The 22,950-nt window shown below is 41.1% G+C and overlaps 1 protein-coding gene across 8 annotated transcripts; it reads right to left on the reverse strand.

Moving 5' to 3' along the window:
• Positions 1-157: 157 nt before the first annotated feature.
• On the reverse strand, positions 158-22,858 carry LOC307040430 (ELKS/Rab6-interacting/CAST family member 1-like). Of its 8 annotated transcripts, none has more exons than XM_079683246.1 (22): positions 22,658-22,858; positions 20,563-21,334; positions 20,258-20,446; positions 16,852-17,143; positions 15,993-16,120; positions 15,771-15,845; positions 15,517-15,672; positions 15,179-15,346; positions 14,523-14,690; positions 14,278-14,415; positions 13,773-13,913; positions 13,415-13,555; positions 13,123-13,316; positions 12,534-12,545; positions 11,450-11,579; positions 10,756-10,887; positions 10,428-10,484; positions 9,661-9,821; positions 8,289-8,436; positions 5,078-5,173; positions 3,776-3,961; positions 158-2,976 (listed from the first exon to the last, which is right to left on the reverse strand). In XM_079683246.1, the coding sequence occupies exons 2-22, from the start codon at positions 21,106-21,108 to the stop codon at positions 2,839-2,841; spliced, it is 3,396 nt and encodes a 1,131-aa protein (XP_079539372.1). In that variant the 5' UTR covers positions 21,109-21,334; positions 22,658-22,858; the 3' UTR covers positions 158-2,838. The 8 variants fall into 8 exon arrangements, 5 of the variants coding, with proteins under 5 accessions (XP_079539372.1, XP_079539371.1, XP_079539373.1 ...); XM_079683245.1 differs by having other exon boundaries at positions 11,444-11,579; positions 22,658-22,857; XR_013808486.1 differs by lacking the exon at positions 158-2,976 and adding an exon at positions 4,770-4,849 and having other exon boundaries at positions 3,823-3,961; positions 11,444-11,579.
• Positions 22,859-22,950: the final 92 nt, after the last annotated feature.

The following is a 22,950-nucleotide window of genomic DNA, read 5'->3' on the forward strand; positions in this document are numbered from 1 at the left end:
AAATCTACAGTAAAATGTGATAAAAATGATTATCTTAATGATTTCACAGAGCTGTACATTTACATTTATAAGAGCTTGTTTTTTAAGGGTTAAATAATATTCACAACTGAATGGGATAACAAAGTACATGTAATATATAAACACGTTAGCAAGAAACCAAGGCTTATAATTTATTTATTTACATACATACAAAATCCAAATAACTCAAACATGTCTGTTTTGCTTTCTTTTTACAGTTTGATTCTTAACACAAACAGACAGAAGGCAGTACATTTCTTATACAAATGCAAAAGAAACAAATACCATGAAGTTGACAGAAGCCCCTTAATCAGCTCTGTGTTCCTCAATAAAGAGTCGAGAAAGAGATGACAAGACATTAAGGCAAGGGCAGGGACACACAGGCCAAAATAAGGGTGGTTTAACGGACGAAAAGTACCAAAACAAGGATCAAACTAACATCCTCCAAAAGCAACAGCTGTTTTTTTTTAGTAAAAACCCAGTTAGTCCAACCAAATGCATCTTTAAATCCAACATACACAGGAAGTTTGGTAGTAAGCTTCCAGATGCTGTTCTGTTTTGCAATATTATGTTTATGCTAAAACAGCAGGAGGGCCATGATGGTTGGAGACCATCAGGCGCAGTCTGCCTATGACATCAACCAACAAAAACTGCTGACATAACAGGTAAGAAGAAAAGACAACACTGGAATCTCAGGGTAGTACATTTACATCACCGTATGGTGAAAATATATAAAAATGACAGTTAGAAATAAATGCAAGAAAAGTACTCTCCCATCACACAGTCACGGTTTGAAAACATTTTTAGTTCACACATTTGACACAAGATTTTTTGACACTTCATTCCTCAGTCTCTGCTGAGGACACTAACTCAACGTCATTTTGTTCAGAGCAGCTCGCTCTCAAGATTCTGTGCAAACATTCAATGCATATCCATACAGTAAATATTTTTATATAGATGTATTATATTTATATATATATATATATATATATCTCTATAGAACATGACTTTCCGCAAGTTATGGCAGTACTGTCACACACACACACATTTTGTCCTGAAGACAAAATTAGACACAAAAAGACAACTGCACTGCTTTTCACTTCTTTTTTTTTAAGAATGCACAACACCTTCCACTTAATTACCTTTATTCAGTCACTGTACGTGTTAAATATCACGTTATTTACAAACCGATCTAAAAAGTCAAAATATGCTGAAAAGTGACTTTTATTTCCTGTAAATGTAGATGCACTTAGTAATTAAAAACTCCGGCCCTGAAGATTTCAAAAAATACAATAAAAGGAGGCATCACACTTGCATTTGAAAGTGATCTGAAAAATACAAGTAAAAAGGGCATTGCTTGTATTCTTCAGTGTTCAGTCTACAAACTAAAGAACAGGTGGGCTTTAAGTAACATCTATAGAACCTTTGGATGAGACTGAATGATCAGTGGATCAGATCACAAGTTCTTACATCATGCCTTAGCACCAATATTACAGAGGACTATTATCCCTGCATTAGGTCCAGTAATGATCTCTGTGCATGCTCCAAGGCCACTAGAACGTTCTCAAAAGAAACATTGCATACCTCATAAACAAGTGGACGTTGTGTGCAAAACCATCTAAAAAGTAATAAGTCTCAGAGAGTAAAAGCTTTTTTTTTATTTCCCCCTTCTCTCTTTCCCTCTCTCTCATTAGTATTTGAGAACATAGTGTAACTAAAAGCTGTCCTTTGATCTGTGTCAAAGGTCCGGCTTAATCCCCCTCTCATGCCAGTGACCCAGCCACAGCCTACACAGTAAAAAGGACCTACCTCTTAATCCCGGCTACAAGAACTCCCCCGCAGCTCCAAGCTGGGAGAGGAAACATTTGGAGAACATGCTGCATTTATATTTGGTTAAAAAGTGGCGTTTCCTAAGTGTTGAGATGTTCAGCCACCAGTAGCTGTATCTTTAACTAGTGGCTCCAACCGACTAGTTACGGAACACTGACTGCAATACAAACTAAGCATCTACATGGCTCCATGATCCACCCCCTGAACTGAGCTCCTCGCTGCTCCCCTCTCGATGTAGCAGCTCCCTGTTTCTGAGACAAAAAGTGCTTTCCTGTCCCATGTAAGGAATACTCTTACCTAGAAATATGCAAGAGGAATTTAAAGGGTGAAAGGCTGAGATAGCAGTGGGTGAGGTAACTGTGCTTTACCTAGCAGTTCCTGCTGTGAATGACGACGTCTAGGGAGAGGAAGGTTGGCAGTATGCTCTGAGACTTTGTGCGGAGATTTGCTTCTTTCATCGGATATCCTTCTCTCCCAACGCACCTGTCCCAGACTAACAGGTGTGCAATACTTTTCTTATTATACTACAAGTTAAAAATCTAATTTGGTGAGTTCACCAATGCATACAGTGAGCTTTTAACCTTTTTTTTTTTACAAACCTAGAATATGCTGTGATGCCTGATATAGAATTAGGTCTGTAGTGTCTTTCCCACCTCCTGACTTAGCAGTCATCATCAAAAAGCCCTCCGTTTGCAGTGTGTAATCTGACATTTGCTCAAAGTGCCATATTTGACAACATTTTGTGAACATCACTCATTTGATTGTACAGGCCTGACATTAGAGAGACACATGAGACAGGAAAGCACTTTGTAGTTGTGAACGTTTGTTCCAGGGTGGACGAGGGGAGCGAGGAAGGAAAGCTCAGATAATGCCCCAGCTTTTTTCTCATCCTTCCAGGAGCCTGGTTGAGGGGAGGTAGGGGCACCTGGGCTCAGCTACAGATTACGTGGAGAGCAGGGGTCAGCCGGCTGGTGCCTGAGGTCAGAGTGGTCAGCATGACTCCTCCAGGGCATTGACCACCTGCTCCAGGATGTCGGGGCAGTAGTCTGCGATCTGTTGCAGGACAGAGTTGGCGTACTCCTGAAGATCTCCGCTCTCCTTCTCACACACCTCCAGCTCACGCTCCAACTAGAGGGAAAAAGCATGGGTTAGTTTCTTGAAACCTGACTTTCAATCAACAAACAGATGAAACAAAAAAAAAAAGAGGTTAACGAACATGACATGTAATGAATCTAGCGATGGGGAGGAAATCCTTTTTTCAAATATAATAAAGGCTTTATCTCTAATACAATTATTTACAAAAATAACTGCATCATCATGCAAATAAAAACAGTAATGGAGAATACTAAGACTCCCACATATGTACAGATATAACTATAACCAAGTTATAACATCAGGAATAAGTAATACAAGTTAAACAAATTCAAATCAATCCGTTTTAAATGTGTCCTAAATATGCCCCTTTTCAATCAAGCTTACAAAACATGTCAGTTATTCTGTGCCTTTAAAAAGACACATTATCCCTACGGTCATTTCATTGATTTTGATTACAGCAGTAGAGTTGTATATTTTGTTTATTTGTTCACTCTAAAACGTGTTTGTTGGCCTATACATTTCAATCATGATCAATTCAGAAGTTAAACAAATGCTGATGTTTTTCACTGAATTAAAATCTTGATATATGTATATTTAAGAAAATGACAATCTAAACATGAACAGAGGAGAGCAAGAGTTCCTCGACTACCTTCAAGGTTCAAGGTTCTTTTTTCTCAAACTAACATAGCTACAGAGTAATTATGTCGTTGAAAATCTTAGGTCACAGGCTTCTCCAACAATGCAACACAATAATACAGATAAGCAGACAATATTAAAGCAATATTAAAGTATATTATATTCAATGTAATACAAAAAGAACCTGTTCCAATACCTGTTCCACATTCATCTTCTGGAGCTCCTCCTCCCAATCTTCGGGGTCGCTATGGTGATAGTGAGAGGGCGGCGTGAGCTGGCTGAGGATGCTGGGGTCCCGGTCATGGCACAGGTCCGTCAGGTGAGCGATGTAGAGCTTCAGCTTACTGCGGTTCTGGGACAGGGCTAGGAGAGGGGGTATCATCTGCAGGGAGGGACCAAAGGGAAGAGTGTGAGGGAGTGTGGAAATACAAATAAAAAGATAAATACATTTAGGCTACACATTTACAAAGGAGTTACGCTTTGATTTTTATGATTGAACAGGATGAAAGACCAAGGCACAAGAACACAAAACAAATAAATGAGTAAAAAAATCATTGCATGCATGCTTATGAACCAAAAACTATTTCACATTAGAGCCAACGTTATTGGGTGCATCATAAAAGTATTCTGGATCATTATATGTGTAGGTTTAGCCCAAATCATTGATTACATGAAGGGTTAAAAACATTTTCCAATGAAACACCTGTTTGTGTGGGTCAAAATGTGAAGAGCAATGGCATGCAAAGCTTAGATGCTTTCGTTTGAGACTGAGCCAGGATCAAAATCAACACACACACACACACACACACACACACACACACACACACACACACACACACACACACACACACACACACACACACACACACACACACACACACACACACACACACACACACACACACACACACACACACACACACACACACACACACACACACACACACACACACACACACACACACACACACACACACACACACACACACACACACACACACACACACACACACACACACACACACACACACACACACACACACACACACACACACACACACACCATTATGAGAGGAATGGCAAACAGCCAAAGGAAAACATAATGAGTACAAGACAAGTGATGAAGTGAACATGCCACGGATCAACGATGAAGAGAGGTGTGACACGTCTGGCTTTACGTACAAGCTCACCCTTCTGAATAAAATGTCTGAGAGAGAGAGAGAGGGGGAGGGTAAAAGGTTGGCTACGCCCAAATACCCTCCTCATCATCCTGTTAGCCACAAGGTAGGCCAATCGCAGCATTACAAAGGAACATTTGGTTAGTGCGTATATCGACAGAGTAGTTATGATAGAAGAAAACATACATTTTAAGTTCATAGTTCCGTTCGGATAGAAGGCGTCACTTCAACCTTCTTAACAAGAGACAACACATTTTCAACAAATGATTCAGAGAAACTCGGGGAAAGCTGTTCAGGATACAGACGGTAGTTAAGGTTACCTGATCTGGAGAGGGTTTGTGATTCGTCTGGTCAGGAGCAGTCTTCAGATGGTCATCCTCGTAGTTATCTGCCATCAGTTTCATTCTGTTCTGAGTCTGTATATTAAATAGAAAGAAAATTGAGTGATATGATGAAGAGCAGAAGAACCATGGCATATAAGGAAAAGCCGGAATGGAACATGTACTTGTATATAAGCAGTCCAGAAGAGTAATTTAGGAGCGGCATTTCAAAACAGTACAGAAACGCTACGAGACGGAATTCCCTCCTAATTCTGCCCTACGCTCCCAAAAGGGGAGGGGCCTGAGAGGACAGCTAAATGCGCAGCAGTCCATTTTCACCCGGCCCAACAACAAGAGCAAGGCTGCTACCATAGCATCTTATCGTGTCAGTCACGTTCTTGTGAAACACATGAAGTCTTTTAAAGACGGCAAAGTTGTGAAAGAAGCATTCCTGGAGGCTGCCAACGCGCTTTTTGGGGACAGTAAAAATAACATCAGCATTTCAACAGGTTTTTGATATAATAAAAACTCAAGTTAGATACTGTTATTAATCAGCTGTAAGTTTTAGTTTGTTTGAACTTATTCATTATAATTATTGTACAAAATGATATAAGAATGCAAACATTAAGATCTGTTCTGTTTAAATTGATTATAGTCTATTATCAATTCAGGTTAAGAAACAAGTGTTGCTAGCATCCTATTTTAAAAGGAATTTATTTTTATACTCTACTAAAATGCAATCAAAAAAGGGTTTGATTCTATTAATTGTGTCTTTTTTATTGCACTTTGGCAGCAGATTCCTGTGTAGCTTCAGATCTGAGTTGTCTTATTAGAAAGCCTAATTTATACTTTTGTAGCAACACTATTTTTATAGGATGGCAAAGAAAGGGTTCAGTGTATTTTCTTTTTTCCCTGTGTCATATGTGGCAGCACTGTTCAATGTTTATTGAAAACATCACCCACTGTAGTATGTGACGTGTGAATAGACTCCAACTCTGTATCAACAACACTGTTGTGTAACTTCAGTTAAATACTTGTATGTGTGTAGATTAGAAAGAGGTAAGATAAAGGATCTGCAGTATTTTATGAAGTATTCATCGTACAAAGGTCAGTTTTATACAAGTAGAAGTGTGTGTTTACCTGGTAGTAGGCTGTCAGTAATGGCTACGCCTCTCTATTTGGACTGGTAGATCTCGGCAGACTGGCAACTTTAAAAGTAGCTCTCGGTTCAAAAAAGGTTGGGCACCCCTGGTCTACATCAAGGGACTTTTGATACTGTTGGTAAAAGGCGTTGCTCTCTAGTGTCTCAAATAATTACCAAGGGACATCATTTAATGGTATTTGGCCTGTATGTTCCGCAGTGTGCCTTATTATAACACAGGGCTGGACAGTAACGGTTGCCAGGTTGCCAGGTTGCCATTGGGAACCATTCAGAAAAAATGTCAACCGCTTTTTGGCCTTTGGTTGCCATCAGTGGCAACCAGTTTTTAACATGAAGCAATAAGGACATCAAACAGCAAAATGTGCACCTCAAAATAGATAAATGTTCATTATTTGTTGTATTAAGAGTGATATTTAATTATTGTTTAATTATTGTGGAGCCAGAAAGCGATGCACGTTTACTCGCGTGGGCGGTGCGCCGTGTGTTTGTTTTACAAAAAATGGCGAAGCAAATGAAGTTGTTTGACTGTGGGGTAAAAAGTTCGGCCAACCCGTTAACATCTCAAACGAATGTTCAAAGTGATTCAACTGATAAAGCGCAAGATAAAGCCGAACGAAAAGCAAAGAGGACATGGGTAAAGTCTTGGGAGGCGAAATATATGGCGTTATTGTGTGCCTCTATCCTGAGCACGCAATGAAACATTTTGAGCATAGAACATTTTATTGTTATGTTATTGAGCGCGCAATTGATATATCAATTATATTTTGAAGATAGATTGACTCTCAAGCACTCTCACAAACTCCTGCACATGCTATCTCTCTCTCTCTCTCGCTCCCTCTCTCTCTTGCTCCCTCTCCCTCGCTCAACCTCTCCACCCTGTGCACGCTGGCTCGCTCAAGTTGGCACAGCGTTACAAATGTGCGTCTCCAATAATATCTTCTATATCTGAATACGGAAAGAGAGGGATTTTAGGTTGCCATCAAGACTAATACATTTCTAATGTTAAATAAATTAAGTTCTTCTTAAGTTAAGAATTAGATATTAATTATTAATGCAATAAATGATTGCATTCAATTACAGTTTCTTATTTCTCCATTATGATAGCTGTAAACAGAAGTTAAATCAATTTCTCACTTATTCTTAGAAGAAATACTTTTAGTGGGTTAAGTACATTCTGCTTCGTTGTCCATTCACTTCCGGTAAAAGTTCCTTCAAAATAAGAGTCCCGATCTTATTACTACCAAAATAAAAGTCCAAAACGAAAACTTTACCATAGAAAAATATTGGCATACAAATATACTTCTATAAAAAGGTAACACATTTTAAATATAGTTAGACATATTAAAAGGTAATTTACAGCATTAATAATTAATATCTAATTCTTAACAGTGAATGGTTTTCATTTATTTAACATTAGAAATGTATTAGTCTGGCCAATGACAGAACCACAATCAAGACTTCAATGCTGAAGGGCCAATGGATCTGTGGTGGGGGTCAGCACAAAGGTCAAGAAAACCCACATTTGAAAGGGAGACAACGGATGACTAAGAAACTAGTGACTTGCTCAATTCATCTTTGAGGGATCTGTGAAGAACATGACAACAGCTGCACTACTGGGATTTTGGATACCAGCAATTGAGGGTGGACAAGTTTACACGACTTAAGTTTCAAATAATTGTATTAATTACTTATTGTTAAGCATTTGAACATTCTTTTGTGTCACATTTTCATTATTAAGTTGATGTACAACTGTATAGTATCTTAATTATTTAAAATATAAGGTGACTAAAAAAGGCAACCGTATTTTCAGTTTTGGCAACCAAAAGCTGATGCTTGGTTGCCAGCCTGGCCACCACTTTTAAAAGATAGCGTTGAGCCCTGTAACACAATCTATTGTTACTGAAAAACTGTCCCTGACATCCTGTGTTTAAGCCTTCCAAAGTAATTCCAGTGAGACACCAAGTCCCTGCGCTCTATTCCTACTGTTGGACATATTCTGCTTTAGAGACATGTAGGACAGATAACTGGAGATAACATTCATGTGTGTACCTGCTGTTTGAGCTGTTGCACTAATCTGTCCTTCTCTCTCTTCAGCAGAGCCACCTCATCCTGAGTCTTCTTCTTCTTAGAGGAGGACAGCTCCAGCAGGGCGATGTTAGCGTCCTTCTCGCTGATGGCAGCCAGCAGTGCCTCCTGCCTGCGAGGAGGGAACCAAACAACATGATGGCCTTTAACCACAAGAGTAAATAGCTCAATTATCATTTATTATTCAATGCAGAAAATCAGGCTGCCAGCTGGGGAAGGCCAGAATAAGATGGCATTTTACAAGATGAAGGCAACAACCGATACTCCAGAGTGTTCTCCACCCTACTGTGTGTGTGTGTGTGTGTGTGTGTGTGTGTGTGTGTGTGTGTGTGTGTGTGTGTGTGTGTGTGTGTAAAAAGAGATTGAGAGAAAGAGAAGGAGGAAGAGAGGCGAGAGGGTGTTGATGCAATTCTCATTATCAGTAGATTGGACTGGTGCCTGAGTGACAGCTGATTCATCATGGGAGAGAGAGGAAGGGAGAGTGAAGGGGAGAAATAAGTGTATATAGAATTTTTTCTTGCCGGTCAAATGTCCGGACAGAATTAATTTTACCGGACAAATTTGAAACTTGTTTCAATAATAATAATAAGAATTGTGTAGCAGAGTTTCCGTTAGCAGGTAATTACCGGACTATGACCGGATATGCTGATGTTTAAAACTCAGTTAATGGGAGTCATTTTATATTGCTTCAGTTTATAATCGTAACAGATCGAAAGATTCAGATTCATTTTTCAATAAATGATTCCACAAACAACAAACATAATTATTACATTCAAACAAACTACGTATAGTAGATGAAGTAGATTATTCAAAGGTTTACATTAACTTTGAATAATAAAAAACGGGAGAAACGGATCCTCTCTTTTCCTCTCTCCCTCTCTCTCTCTCTCTCCTGACAGCCCGTCAGTTTCTCATCCAGCTCGCTAAACAGTGGGCGGGGCTTCAGGTGATTAAGCAGAGCTGCTGTCTCCGTCAGACACAGCAGCTGATCGCTGATCCCTCTCTTGCATCCGGTTATACTTCACTCGCGTTTATGTCCATATCGATCAGATGCAGCTCTCCTGATCGGCCTTTATAGAGAGCACCGATCAAACTATTAAGAGTGAATATCGGCCGATAATGACCGGCGGCCGATCGATCAGAGCATCCCTAATTATTACCAGCCATTTTGACTTTATCGGTTTTTAATAAATGTTACCGGCTAAAAACCAGTAACGGAAACCCTGATTATATATATATATATATATATATATATATATATATATATGTATGTGTGTGTGTGTGTGTGTGTGTGTGTGTGTGTGTGTGTGTGTGTGTGTGTGTGTGTGTGTCTTACTTCATCTCCAGCACCTCCTCCAGGTGTTTCCTGCGCTCAGCACGCAGGGTTGAGAGGTGGGTCTCTTTCTCACACAGAGACTGCTGCGTGGAGGACAGTTTGGCCCTCATGGACTCCAGCTCCTGCTTCACTTTCTCCATGGCCCCCAGCAGCTCTTCCATCTGGAAACACAAACGACAACAATTAAATCATGAATAAATGTAATCGGATACCCAACATAAATCACTGAAAGCACAGTGTTCTTTATTAAAAAAACAATGCTCTTTGGGTGACTTTCCAGTATGAAGTGCTTTAATAAGAGGCAGCAGAATTCATGTGGGCTTCAGAGAAGGGACTTACAACTTTAACACTTATATCATTAAACTACAGCATGGCATTTCATTTACCTGTTGTTCATTTAAAAAAGGGCCCAAAAGCACCCTTGTTTGATATCAGTAATATTTTAATTACAATTGACTGATTGAAAAGGTGTATCCCCAAATGATCAAGTCTATTAGCTTCCTGATTTTATTGCCAATGCCAATTAATTATTCAGCATTGCTAGGTTTAATAAGCAACAGCAGGTAAACAAAACAACATTTAAAATTACATGGGCTGGAAACAGCAACACCAATCCAACGACAAAATGTCAAATTCCTTCAAAAATGGTCAAACTCCACAGACATGTATTGCAGGGTCAGAGAATTGTAGAGGTGTTGCTGTTATTGTGTCCACCCCTGGAAGTGTTGTTGCTCACTGATGGGAGGTCACACATACTGGGCTCATACCTTAGACAACTTAATGTGGGCGAGGTTGGACTCATGCATTGGATTCAGTAAGTGCTTCTGAGAGGCGGTGTGTAGCAGAGAGAAAACGAGAAAACCACAAGCAAAGATAAAAGAACTGAGAAAGAGACGGAGGCCAGAAGAGAGGAAGGAGGTGGAGAGAAGACCAGAAACACCACAATGGCAGCAAAAAGGATGAGGAGAAAGAACCTCAGTATATGAAGGTGATTCTTTTATCTGAATATACATTTGTTTATGCTTTATGAATGTGTGTTTCTTTGGATTGATTAAAATTGCTTGGTGTTGTGTGTGTTCAGGGCGAGTTGTGTACCTGTCTCTCCTGGACCGACCTGGCAGACTCCTCCTGAGCCAGCACCATCTCTCGCTCTGCGGTGATCTGAACGCTCTCTCTCAGCGCCTCCTCCAGCTCCTCGATGCGATCCGACTTCTGACGCAGAGTGTCCTACACAACACGAGTAGGGAGAGATCAGATTAGGGTTTGTTGGTGTCTGAACTCAGTGCAAGCCTAACAACAGCCCAATTTATATTGACTTTTTAAGAAAAATATATCAAAATGTATAACCCATATGTATGCATACTGGCAGATGTATGAAAGAAAATGTGTGTGAATGAAAACAAGTCTTCAAATGACTGTAAGTACAAGCATTTTGACATGTTTGAACACTACAATAGTAATCTGGATTAGACCAAAGTGTCATTTCATTGCAGCTCAATTCTTTTGACATTTCTTGTACAATTTTAAAGCTTTTATTCCATCCCAATTGTAATGTCTTCAAAACAAAGCATTGGGCTTCTCAAGGACTTCCCTTAGGCTTCAACCACATATTTAACACAGTATTCTCAAACCACATCTGGCTATATTTGCACTTTCCCCATTGCGGGTCAAAATAGAAATCCTATTTAAGCTAATTTCAGGCTTGAAAAACATTCAGGACCGGCAAAGGACCCTGATTGTTCTAATGCAAAGTTCATACAAGCACACCGCACAGGTGCCTCACCTTCACCTGCTGGGAGCTCTCTGACATGTTGTCCTCCCTCTTCCTGGCCTCATCCACCAGCCGAGCGTTCCTGCTCTTCTCCTCCTGCTCCTTGTGCTTCAGAGACGCCACCTTCTTCGTCTGGTCCTTCATCTGCCTACAGGGACAACACGGGATACATGCGAGAGGTTACATGTTATGTACAAGTAAATGGAATACATGTAATGTATGATTCTAACTGAATAAAGATGGTGAATTGAAGTGCAAATGAGTTATACTTAGTACAGATATCTGGGGACAGAGGGGCCAATCTATTTAACTATGTCAATTGTTTTGCACTGTAGTATTCATTTTTGTTTATGTTTTGATCAATTTGTTGCTGCCTTGATAATCTTTGTACTTTAAATATTCCTGTTAAATGTTGCTACCTAGATGCCTGTGCATTATTTATTACTTAAATACAATACATTACATGTTTATCCATGTATTTACACTGGCAGAAAATCTGTAATTAATATTGGCGAATATCGAAGGGGCAGGTATTGGGACTGAAAATGATGGATAGGAGCATCCCTAAGTGTCAAATATGTGTACCAAGTAAATAAAAGGAAAGCTTTTCTCTTTTACTTATAACAATTTCCAAACTAAGTAAAGACGGCTTAATTTATATTTTGCTTATACATTGCCACATTAATGATCATCCATGTAGCCTTTATAAATCAGTAATGATTGTTAGTTAACGCAATTTCAGGAAGCATATAAAAAGGCATTTATAAATCATATGTGAAGACGTGATGCAATGAAAAGCTACCCTTTTTAAAAACGCACGAAAATCATGTGCATGGTCACGTGTATAGCTTTACAGACTTGTTGTGGCTAGATTTGAGACAGCCTTGCAAAAAGTCAAAAAGGGTGAAAGACAGAACAATAAAATGGTGGATGAGAGCCTGAACAGAAAGAAGGAAAAAAACTAAAGTTTGATATCTCAAGACAAGGCTGTTGCTTGAAGCATCACATGAGGTGGCGAGAAACAGGGGAGGAAAACGTGGAAAGAAACCAAAATAAAAAAGGATGCCAGGGTCAGGGAAGAGAGAAACGAGCAAATACTAACCTGGAGGCGACACTGGTGGAGTGAGAGATTTCCAGTTTAAAGACAAGAAAGCATTAAAAGAGAAAAACAGACCAGGAAGAGGAGTCAATAAGGAAAAGGTAAAGAAGGACGGGGACCCGACTACACATCAGCTCTAGCATTCTGTGAGGGGTCCAGTGTCACAAGAACAAGACAACAATTGCAGAAGGAGGACTTTGGTATGCCAACTACTATAGCTGTACCTACTAGCTTTAGATCAGGTCTGATAATAACATTCATCAAATCAGCAAGATGCAAAAATGGAAGATGGCCAATGATTTTTGATTTGATTTGCTGGAGGCAATAATCTCAAGAGTGACATCATGTCATTGACAAACTGTTTGCATCAGTCATGAGGAACAGTGGGCACAAGTCCAATCAGGGATGAGAGCCCACAGCAAAAAGCACCGCATGGATGCCTAACACACATTAGCACTTAAAAGAGAAAAGTATTGACTCCAGGGCAAACAATCAAACACCATATGCACATTAAAACACACACATTTATTAAATACTGTGCAGCTAAGGATTTCCAGTCGCCCTTTTTTTAAGGATGCCGGTTTCCACCTACCCCTCCAGCTCATTTATCTTTTTGTCCTTGTCGTTCTTCTCATTCTCCATTTCCCGAAGGATGTCCAGCAGGCGGTCCACCTCAGCTTGGGCCTTCCCAGAATCCTCTTTGTGGCGAGCCACTTCCTGTTTGAGGTTCTCAATGCGCTCGGCCAGCTCAGTGTTGGCCTTAGCCTCCAGCGTTGCGTTTTGAGCCTGACAAAAGAGGGGAAGCCGGTTAGAAAGCAGTTGTATTCACTACAGCGACCACAGGTAAATGTTAGATAACAGACCATGTATGTATGTAAACTCACTCTCTTGAGATGATTCTCCACTTTGAGCAACTCCTCCCTCTTATGCTCAAAGGCAATTTCCATACTCTTGAGTTTGGAGTCTTTCTTTAGCCCAGAGGAGGCCAGAGAAGATGCATGCTCCTTCAGGTCCAACAGAGATGTCTGCACGGACACAGAAGTATAAATGAACCTGTTCCATCTTATTGAACGCACAGGAGATTGCGAATACATTAGATAGTTATAGATATAATACAGGCATCCCTGACTCATCGCAAGTAAGGACTAATGGAAAAGAACGTTGTTATGTTTCAGTGTATTTATAGAATCACAGTAAACAAGAGTTTGCCTGTGTGTGAGCTTATCTGGATGTTTTCCTCACCTCTCTGTCTGACAGGTCTCCCTGCAGTAAGCTCAGCTTCTCCCTCAACTCTTTCAGCTCCTTCTTGTTAGAGTCGATCTCCTCCGTCTTTTCCCGGTCGTCTCTGTCTCGCTGATCTTTTAGGCGCTCAATGATGCGCTCCTATGAGGAGGTAGAGGAAGAAAAAAAAGCTCATTCAACATTTGCAAATATAATCAACACACACATTGCTACAACAGGGTATATGCAGGAATCCTGAAGTCAAATGTAATACCTTTTTTAAGATCCTTTTCATACATTTTAAGACCTCATCGCCACTTGGAGTTTTAACCGGTTACATTGGCGACACACTTTACTCACATTTACTATATACAGTATGGATTGTTAATTAATTAATACTTTTTAATAAATCAATTTAGCGAAAATGAAGGCTATCAACTTTTAATACTTTTTAAGACCCCGCGGACACCCTGTACAAATTGACATGTCATGAAATAATTACCATTCCTACAATTTCAAAAGTCACCTTTTCTGCAAGAGACTCCTCCAGAGTGGTGAGAGCGGTGTCAGTGTTGGAGGTGTCGGCCTGCAAAGACTTGACTCTCTCCCTCAGACTGCTCATCTGCTTCTCCTTGTCCCTCAGCTGCTCCTGCAGGTTTTCAATCTGCAGAGCAAACACAACAAGCAACCATCGCATTAAACATTAGCCACAGGACATACATTGAAGCATGATAACGGCATGTGGTGGTTTCAGACAACACAAGGCCTCACCTTCTTCTGAAGCACATTCACTTTGCGCTCTTTAACCTCCAGCATGTCCTTCAGGTCGTGGATCTCCCCGTTGAGAGTGCCCTTCTCTTCTGACATTTCTTGTATCTGCTTGCTCTTCTTATTAAGAGTTGCCTCCTTCTCTTCCAAGCGCAGGCGCAAGGCATCCACCTAGTCAAGCAGAGGCAGACAGCTTACAAACACTGACCATAATCGTGACAAGTAGTCAGATCAGCTGAGATCCGCCCCTTCCACCGAGGTCTTCAAAACCGGCCTTAAGACCCTCTTCTTTCGGCAGGCTTCCAAAAAACTTTGAGCATGGTACACCTGGAGTATTGCCATTTTTATCGCTATCTCCGACTTTTATTTTATTTTATTTATTATTATTTTAATCTTTCCAATTGTATCAGTGTCCTTTGCTGTGAAGCGCTTCTAGATTTGTCTTGGCAGATGAGAAGCGCTTTATAAATTAAATGTATTATTATTATTAAGAAGCTAAAAAACACATTGAATCTTCTGAACTTTTGTTTATGATTTTATCAGTCATAAGTAAAAGGAACATGTATTTTTTCACCCCGGACAACATATGCACTTTTAAAGTGGTCTTGCTTTACAAATATTCCACTTGGCAAGAGTGTATTGGTAAGGATCTGGTGTACCTCAGTCTGTAGGATGGCAGCCCGCTGCTCTTTGGCAGTGAGGGACTCCTTGAGGACTTCAATGTGCTGCTTGCTGTCTGAGAACTGGTTGGCGAGGGTCTCCAGCTTGGTCTGCAAACCAAGCATCTCTGTGTCCTTCCTTGAGAGGTCCTGTTTCACCTGCTCCATCTAAAAAAGATGAAGCAATGGGAGAAAGAAAAAGGGAGGGAAATAAATGACCAATGGTAAAGCAGTTTTGGGTAAATTCAAGGCTGGAAAAATGCAAAGAAAAAGTCTCCATCTAAATGAAAGGCTTATTACAACAGTCAGACTAAACTCCAGCTCGTGTTGGGTCATACCTTGTTCTTCATGAATTTCGTGTGGCTACGGTAAACCTCCATCTGCTTCATCTCCTCCTGGCGCTCCTCACAGCTCAGAAGTCCATTGGATTTTAGCATCAGCAACTCCTCCTCCATGTCCCTGAGGCCCCGCTCCATTGAATTAATTTTTGCATCCTGGGGTTGATGACGAGAGGTTCACAAATAGAATGAATATTTTTTAGCCAAATCTAACAAAGAAATACTCATACACAGTTAATCATTTAATCCCTCACCTTCATGTCGATGACAGTCTGTAGAGCCTTTGTTTTGGTGGACTCGGGGGTTCCCTCGTATCGACGGTGCAGCTCCTTTTGGTCAGAAAAAGAGGAATTTGTTACATGTGGGTACAAACCATCTATGTGCAGTTTTATTTCAGAGTATAACATTTGATAAAAACATCATATGTAGACTAATTAGATGCAGTGTTTTATCTGCCATGGTTGGATGGACATTACCTCTCTTAGTGCATTAATCTCTCTGTCTCTCTGGTCCAGTAAACTCTCAAGGTGATGCCTGTGCATCTCTGCATCCGCCAGTCTCCTGGTCCGCTCCTGGTCCTCCTCGGATGCCTTTGCAGAGGGCCCTGTGACCGATTACATAACACCTTGGTTACAATGATGAAGTACATGACAAACATTGCACAAAGTGTTTTTAACAGCAAGAATGAACACCATAGGCCACGTGGTAAACCTTCAGAGGCTTACACAGGAGCTGAAGTTTCCTTTCACTTTTTAAACTGTACCTCATCTTTGTAGCATTCACAACTCCACAGCCAACATTAAAATAAAAAAACATTTACAATAAATAGGAAATTCTCTGGGGCTTTCTTTTGATGTCCTCTTGGTGTTGCACCTAGCTTTTCAAAAGTGATATCTCTTGATACTTTGTGCCACAAAGAACCATCACATTAGAATATTTGGGGATTCATCCATGCACAGATCTTTGCATTCAGCCCTCAGATATTTTTAGCCTCAGAAGCATGCTTGAGTTGAAACCATGCACTGTGGTTAGTTTTGGAGCAGAAACCCATACTTGGCCAGCAGGCGAGAGCGCTTGGCTGGAGCTGAGGAGAAACAAGTACCAACCATCGTGGCCTTATGTGATAGCCTCAGACCAAAACCTTATGAGACCCAAAAGGCTCTTGGAAAATCCCATTGACTTAGTAGTTTTAAGAGTTGCTAGTATTCCTGTTGACTTAAATCAAATACTGAAAAAGGACTCTGAACTGGCTTCCAAATCAAGCCAAAGTATTCATACTTTGATACTTTATCAAGGCTCAATTCGTTTTAAACTTTTCCCCCAACTCAAACTGACCTTTGCTCTGCAGCATCTCCAGAAGTTTCTTGATGGACTCATCTCTGGCCCCCAGTGTTTGCTTCTGTGTGTCAATCCTCAGCTCCATTTCCTCCAGGGTCTTTCTAAGGAGGAAGAGCTCTTTGGCCTGCCTCTCGTATTCTGCCTGTAGCCGCCGGTAGTTCTCCTCCGTGGGTTCGGATGACAGAGCCAGGTCCCGGCCTTGGATGGAGGGGTCCTGCTGGAGCAGCTGGTTCAGGTCCCTCTGGATCCTCATCTCATCCTGAAGGGCCTGAACAGTCATCTGGAGGTGCTGGGAAACAAACAAGAGACACATATTTATTTGTTTAAATGTCTCTTATCTTCTGTCTGTTTGCAGGACTTTATTACAGAAGTATTATCACATGGGTATATAAGGTACAATAACAACAACAGAGTGGCTGCTCTCGTCCCAGCGTATGGAAATGGATCCTGGCAGAATATTGTGTTACAGCATTTTAAAAATCAGCCTCTAATGATGACTGCAAATTCTGCAGTGGCCTGACAGATGCACCCCCAACAGCCAGGCATTGTGGACAGTGTTATGTTTCATGCCCGGAGAAATACAAGTGGTGAAACACAATCAGCCCAGTATAGTGTTGCATTGTTTGTGGCATCTGACGCCACAGAGACTTGGCAGAGCTGCTGTGAGACAGGGACACAAAGCTGTGTTACACTCTGGTCTGAACCAGCTGCAAGCGTTTTCAGGCGACAGAACAAAGAGAGAAGTCAGTGTCTGACTTCTTTCTCTCAGTCCTCCTCCACCAGCCCCCTCCCTTTCCTTTCTTTGTCATTCTCTTCCTCACACACTTTTCATCTATCTTACCTCGCCCTATCTCTTCCCTCAAATACTCTCACCTCTCCTCTCACCAACCCTCCCTTTCCATCACCTTCTCCACCCCGTGACTAAGGCTGACTCACTGCTGTGACTGCACCGATCCACCCTCCACATACACACAGGCAGACACATGCACCAACACACGGAATCTCACACACACACACGCCTTCTCTCTTTCTCAGCTCTCATATTCTCACTCCCTCTGCCTGAGCAGATATAACTGTCAGGCGTTTGAGGGAGCACAAAGGATGGGAGAAGTGATGCACCAACTAAAGTGATCCAAACACTAAGTCACCACTCGTAAGGGCAGAGTGCACACAGGCACAGCACTGGGAAACTGTTTACAAGGCAGATTGTTTAAGATGCTCATCATCCCTTTCTTATCTGTTCCAATAACATGTGTCTTACTGTTTTACCATTAGGGTTGGGAATCGAAACTCGGTTCCAGATGAGAACCGATAAGAAAATGCTGGGTACCGGGTACCCATACATAATACACAATTTTGGTTCTGCTTAACGGTTCCTAAACGCGGTGGACCCTGTATTCCAGCGGGTCCATCTGCGCCACGGTGACCCGGTGGAATACAGGGCGGACCTGGAGAATCACAGAACGGCCCGCTGACGGCCGGCTCGGTACGCTGACGGCCGGCACCGCCCTTAATTTTTTAAAACGGCATCATGTAAGTTGCGCTGACAGGCGACAGAGGTCCACAGTTGCCCCGCAGCGAGGCTCCCCCCGCCCTGCCGTAGACAGTTCACGAGCTCAGTCGCTTCATAACACCAAAGATGGATCGCGGTAAACGCTCTAAAGTGAGGCTCCACTACACTAAAAAGGAAAAAGACAAGGCACAGTGTAATGCCTGTTAATAGCTTGCCACAGGCATAGCTCAGTTAAAATAAAGCACAGCTATTGTGCAATACATTTGTATTGCATGTATATTTTTTATTTGTAAAAATGTCAGTTAAAGCTTAAAACAATAAAGGTATTTTTGTTATCTAAACTTTTGACCTCTTTCTTTTAGAATTTTGGAATCGAAACGGGGAATCGATAAGAATCGGAACCGATACATTTCAAACGATACCCATCCCTATTTACCACTAATGAAACATCACCATCATCATCATCCTCCTATAATACATATCATTTTGTTCACCCATGTGACAAGTGATTTTTTTTTTGTGAATACCTGACTTTCTAATAAAAAAAGTTGAAAAAACTACTATATACTAGATAAATGTTATTTAGCAGGGATTTGGGGATAGCTTTGACATGCACACACATAAACATAGCAATCAGAACACAAAATGACACACTTGAGCCTACAGTTGCAGAATTATGCACGCACGGTCAGCTGGACCTGGATTAAATGAGGGCATGCAGTTTAACTGAAGCTGTAATTAGCCAAATGCGTTTGAGTCTGTGCTTTCTGCTGCATGTGTGCCAGTGTGGGAGGTGGAGGCCGACATATGAAAGCAAACATCTTTAAATTACAGCACCCACTGATTAGCTAGTCGGGCATTGCTGGGAATTAGTCCACACTGTGTATCTGTGACTCAGCAGGAGTGAAAACAGCTAATTATACAGATCTGCCCAACTATTAGGAATCACAATGAAACAAAGGCTATTTCTCTTCATTAATCACACTTAATTTGCACAGTTCCCAAAACAAACAGTAGGGCTTCAAAATAAAGCCTCTGCCTATATCACTTAATGTTGTTGTTTTTTTAATCAAATTACATGTTTGAATACAGCATAAATGTGTGTGTACAGGCTGCTGCACACAACAACTGAAACTATATGATGAGGATTCCTTTTTTTACTGAAAATATATATTTAACCTATATATATATATATATATATATATATATATATATATTCTTATACCCTATAAATCAATATCTATAATGGGTATTTAAGAATGCTACGTTTCCACAGGATATTAATCTTTTTTTGATCATTTCAACTCTATGTACCACATAACCTATTCACAACACATATAGTGAACCAAAAGACAACAATAAAATAATTGATTATGATAGTCATTGAATATCAAACAACAAAGCAGTAAAAAGGAGCTGACAACAAAAGGTTATTTTAACGGCTTTGTTTCTTATTTGCTGCAGTGGTTAAACTATACAGTGGTTACTACTATACATATGCGTGGCTTTATATTTGCACTTTCACCACATTTTCATCCTGTTCACTAGATCCAGCAATTTCTAAAAACATACAGAAATGCTAATGCAGCCATTAGACCTACGGCCACTTTCATCTATTAAGCATGAGCATATAGTTGCATATAAGAGGATTAACTAGATGTACAAATCCTGCCTCTAGCTCATGTAGAGAGAGAAGACAGAGAAAAACACACTTTCACTAAAGATGACAGCCTGAATGAATAGCATTCTTCCAGTCAAACATGTTTCACCCAGACAAAGTAATGATACTATTAAGATTGATAGAAAATGACTTGATGAAAAGAGCAACAAGAGTTTTGAGACAAACATATCAGTATCTATATATTCAAATAAATGCAAGGTAACACTGACCTGTGCTTCATCTTGAATCACACGGTACTGTTCCTTCCACACAGTGATTTTAGAAACCTCATCTTTCCTGAGAGCTCGCTCCTTTTTTAATTCTGGGCTCCAGAAGGTCTTTATAGAATTCATAGAGGAGCTAAGCTTGCTCTCCTTAACTTCAACTTCTCGCCGCAGCATCTCATTCTCACGCAGAATCTGAAAAAGCAGGATAAAGGAAAAGCAGATACAAATTGTAAATGTGGTCTGTCAAACAGAGCAAATCAATATTATCAAATGCACAAATCATTGATTGAAAAAATCTGCAAACCCACTTCTTTCAGTTGGGCCTGCAGGTCCAGTATGGTGTTATCTCTAGCCTGCCTTAGAGAGTGGGGCACGGTAGAGGCCATGTGGTGGTCCCCAAAAGCTAGAGCATCCCCTGCCATCATGCCTGATGGCAGCAGAACACCGCCAGGCACTGAGGTGGAGATGTTGGGGGTGCTAGCGGCCACAACTCCACTGTTGCTGCTCCTTGACCCATATGTCACCCTCTGTCTCCCCATGGTCGTCATTGTCCCACCACTTTTTGGAATGTGATCACTTGCCAAGGCAACCTCATTGTCACTCAGGTACATTGGTCCTGAGGTTGCATACGCAGCGTTGAGGGACTGGATGTTCTCCATGGAAAGTGTCTTCCCTCCTGCCCCTCCAGGACCCCCTCCACTGCCCCCGGTGCTGTTGGTGCGACGGTGTCCCATCCGAGGGGAACGGGGAAGGCGAGGGGAACGGCCAGATCCCTGATTACCAGTACCACCTCCATCTCTTCCTCCACTATGGTTGGCGTCCCCTCTGCCAACAGAGCGGGCACTACCGTACATCTTCTGCTAAATAGAAGAATGGAGCTCACAGAGAAATGGAAATTTGACCTCCAGTGACTGTATTTATTCTTGCCAATTGTGTGGGGCTTTAACCAGTTGTCTGAATCGAAGTGGTGATTCTGCTTCAGCTGGAGGCGGTGGGCACAATATTCATCCTAAAATAGAGGTCTGAAGATCTTTACTCATCCATCAGGAGCTGTCCAGTGTTTTAGATTCTGACACCAATCTGTGAAGAAAACACAGTTGTTTCCTCTGAATTACATGGCAATAGCATACAAGCATTTGTTTTCAATTAAGACAAAAATGTCTGTTAAATTGACAAAGTTATCAAAGTCCCAACAAAACCAGCCTCAAATTCTTGGCCCCTTAATCAAACAAGCCTGGGTTTGATTAGCAGGTATTATTAAAGGGGTCTCTACAATCTCCAGCACAATGTGGAATAGAACAAATTCAGCAAATTGAGAGTAAGTACAGATGGCCACTGTGTGCTTAGGTTTCACTAGATCCCCTCCTGGAGTACAGACAGTTATGTAACTGTTTACAGTCATGTCTAAGAACAAGTTATTTCAGGTGTCTTTGCTAATCAACCTATTCTATACATTACATGACATGATGTGGGACGGTTTGGGAGCCTCTGATTTTAGGTGTATCCTTAACAAAGTGTACGTTTAATGACGTTATAGTTATTGGTAAGTCATAACCATAACCCTTGTGCCAGCCTTGTTGGACTATTCAATCAATCGAATGCTAGAAGATAACACAACAACACATAAAGCAGGATTGTGTACGAAAATGTCTCCGACTACTCTGCCGTTTGCTCGGTTTCATATTTTAAAGTGAATTGCTACAGACATTTAACTGGGTAGTCTGCGTGGCCTTGCTAGCAGCTAGCGACACGTTAACATACCGGCTAACAGGAGAGGCTGACATCGGTACCGTTAACTCCTATGTATCCCTTTAATTGTGTTCCTTTGTTTAGTAAGAGCAAATAGGTGCGTATATGTTGTCGGAAGAGTAAATCTTGAAGCTACGAATCATGTTTCCAATGTGCTGACGCTGTGGATTAAAACAAGCTAGGGAGGGAAAAGGGGATTGTCCATGGTGGACATAGTAAGGGAAAAATCTTCCTGCTCATAAAACTAAATGCAAACGTAAAAAAATTGTCTGCCAAATACTAAGCTAGACACCTGACGTGATAAGTTCATTAGATAAGGTGTTAAATTGTGAACATTAATCATGAATTAAGGACATGTTGCACAATCCTAACGACACCGTACAGGGTCTGCTTTGGAGACACCCACATCAAACCATATCCATTTTGCTCTACATCTACTCAGCGGCTTCGTGTTTCTCCATCCAGAACTGCGAATAACTTATCTCTCTCCTTGATATTTAATCAGCTAGGAAACATCAATTGAATGTACGTTTTACACTAGCTCGTCATGACATATGAAGGCTAGTCCATCTAATCTATATGGTCAACCAGAACCTCTGTTTTTTTTCTCGCTAACACAATAGCCAGCGGTGAAAACCTCTACAAACAAACTACCTTTCTCGTTGTCCGGTGTGGTGGAGCTCAAATCAGCGCCAATAGTGAATCCTCTGACAATCGGAAATCGGTTGCAAGCCCTGTCATTATATGTTAATTATTCGATAGATGTCTATCTGATTTTCACATCGTTTTGCCAGCAGTACTAGCGGCTCAGGAGAGCCAGGGCGCCTCAGTGACGTCAAGACTCCTGTGCGCGTTCACGACAGACTTTCTCGCCACGCTTAGATTTTAAACGCGCGGTCACGAGGTTTATGGTGGATGAATAGCAACAGAACGCAGACCTACCAACA

Source organism: Notothenia rossii (genome assembly GCF_949606895.1).
Source record: "Notothenia rossii genome assembly, chromosome: 5".
Classification (NCBI taxonomy): Eukaryota; Metazoa; Chordata; class Actinopteri; order Perciformes; family Nototheniidae; genus Notothenia; species Notothenia rossii.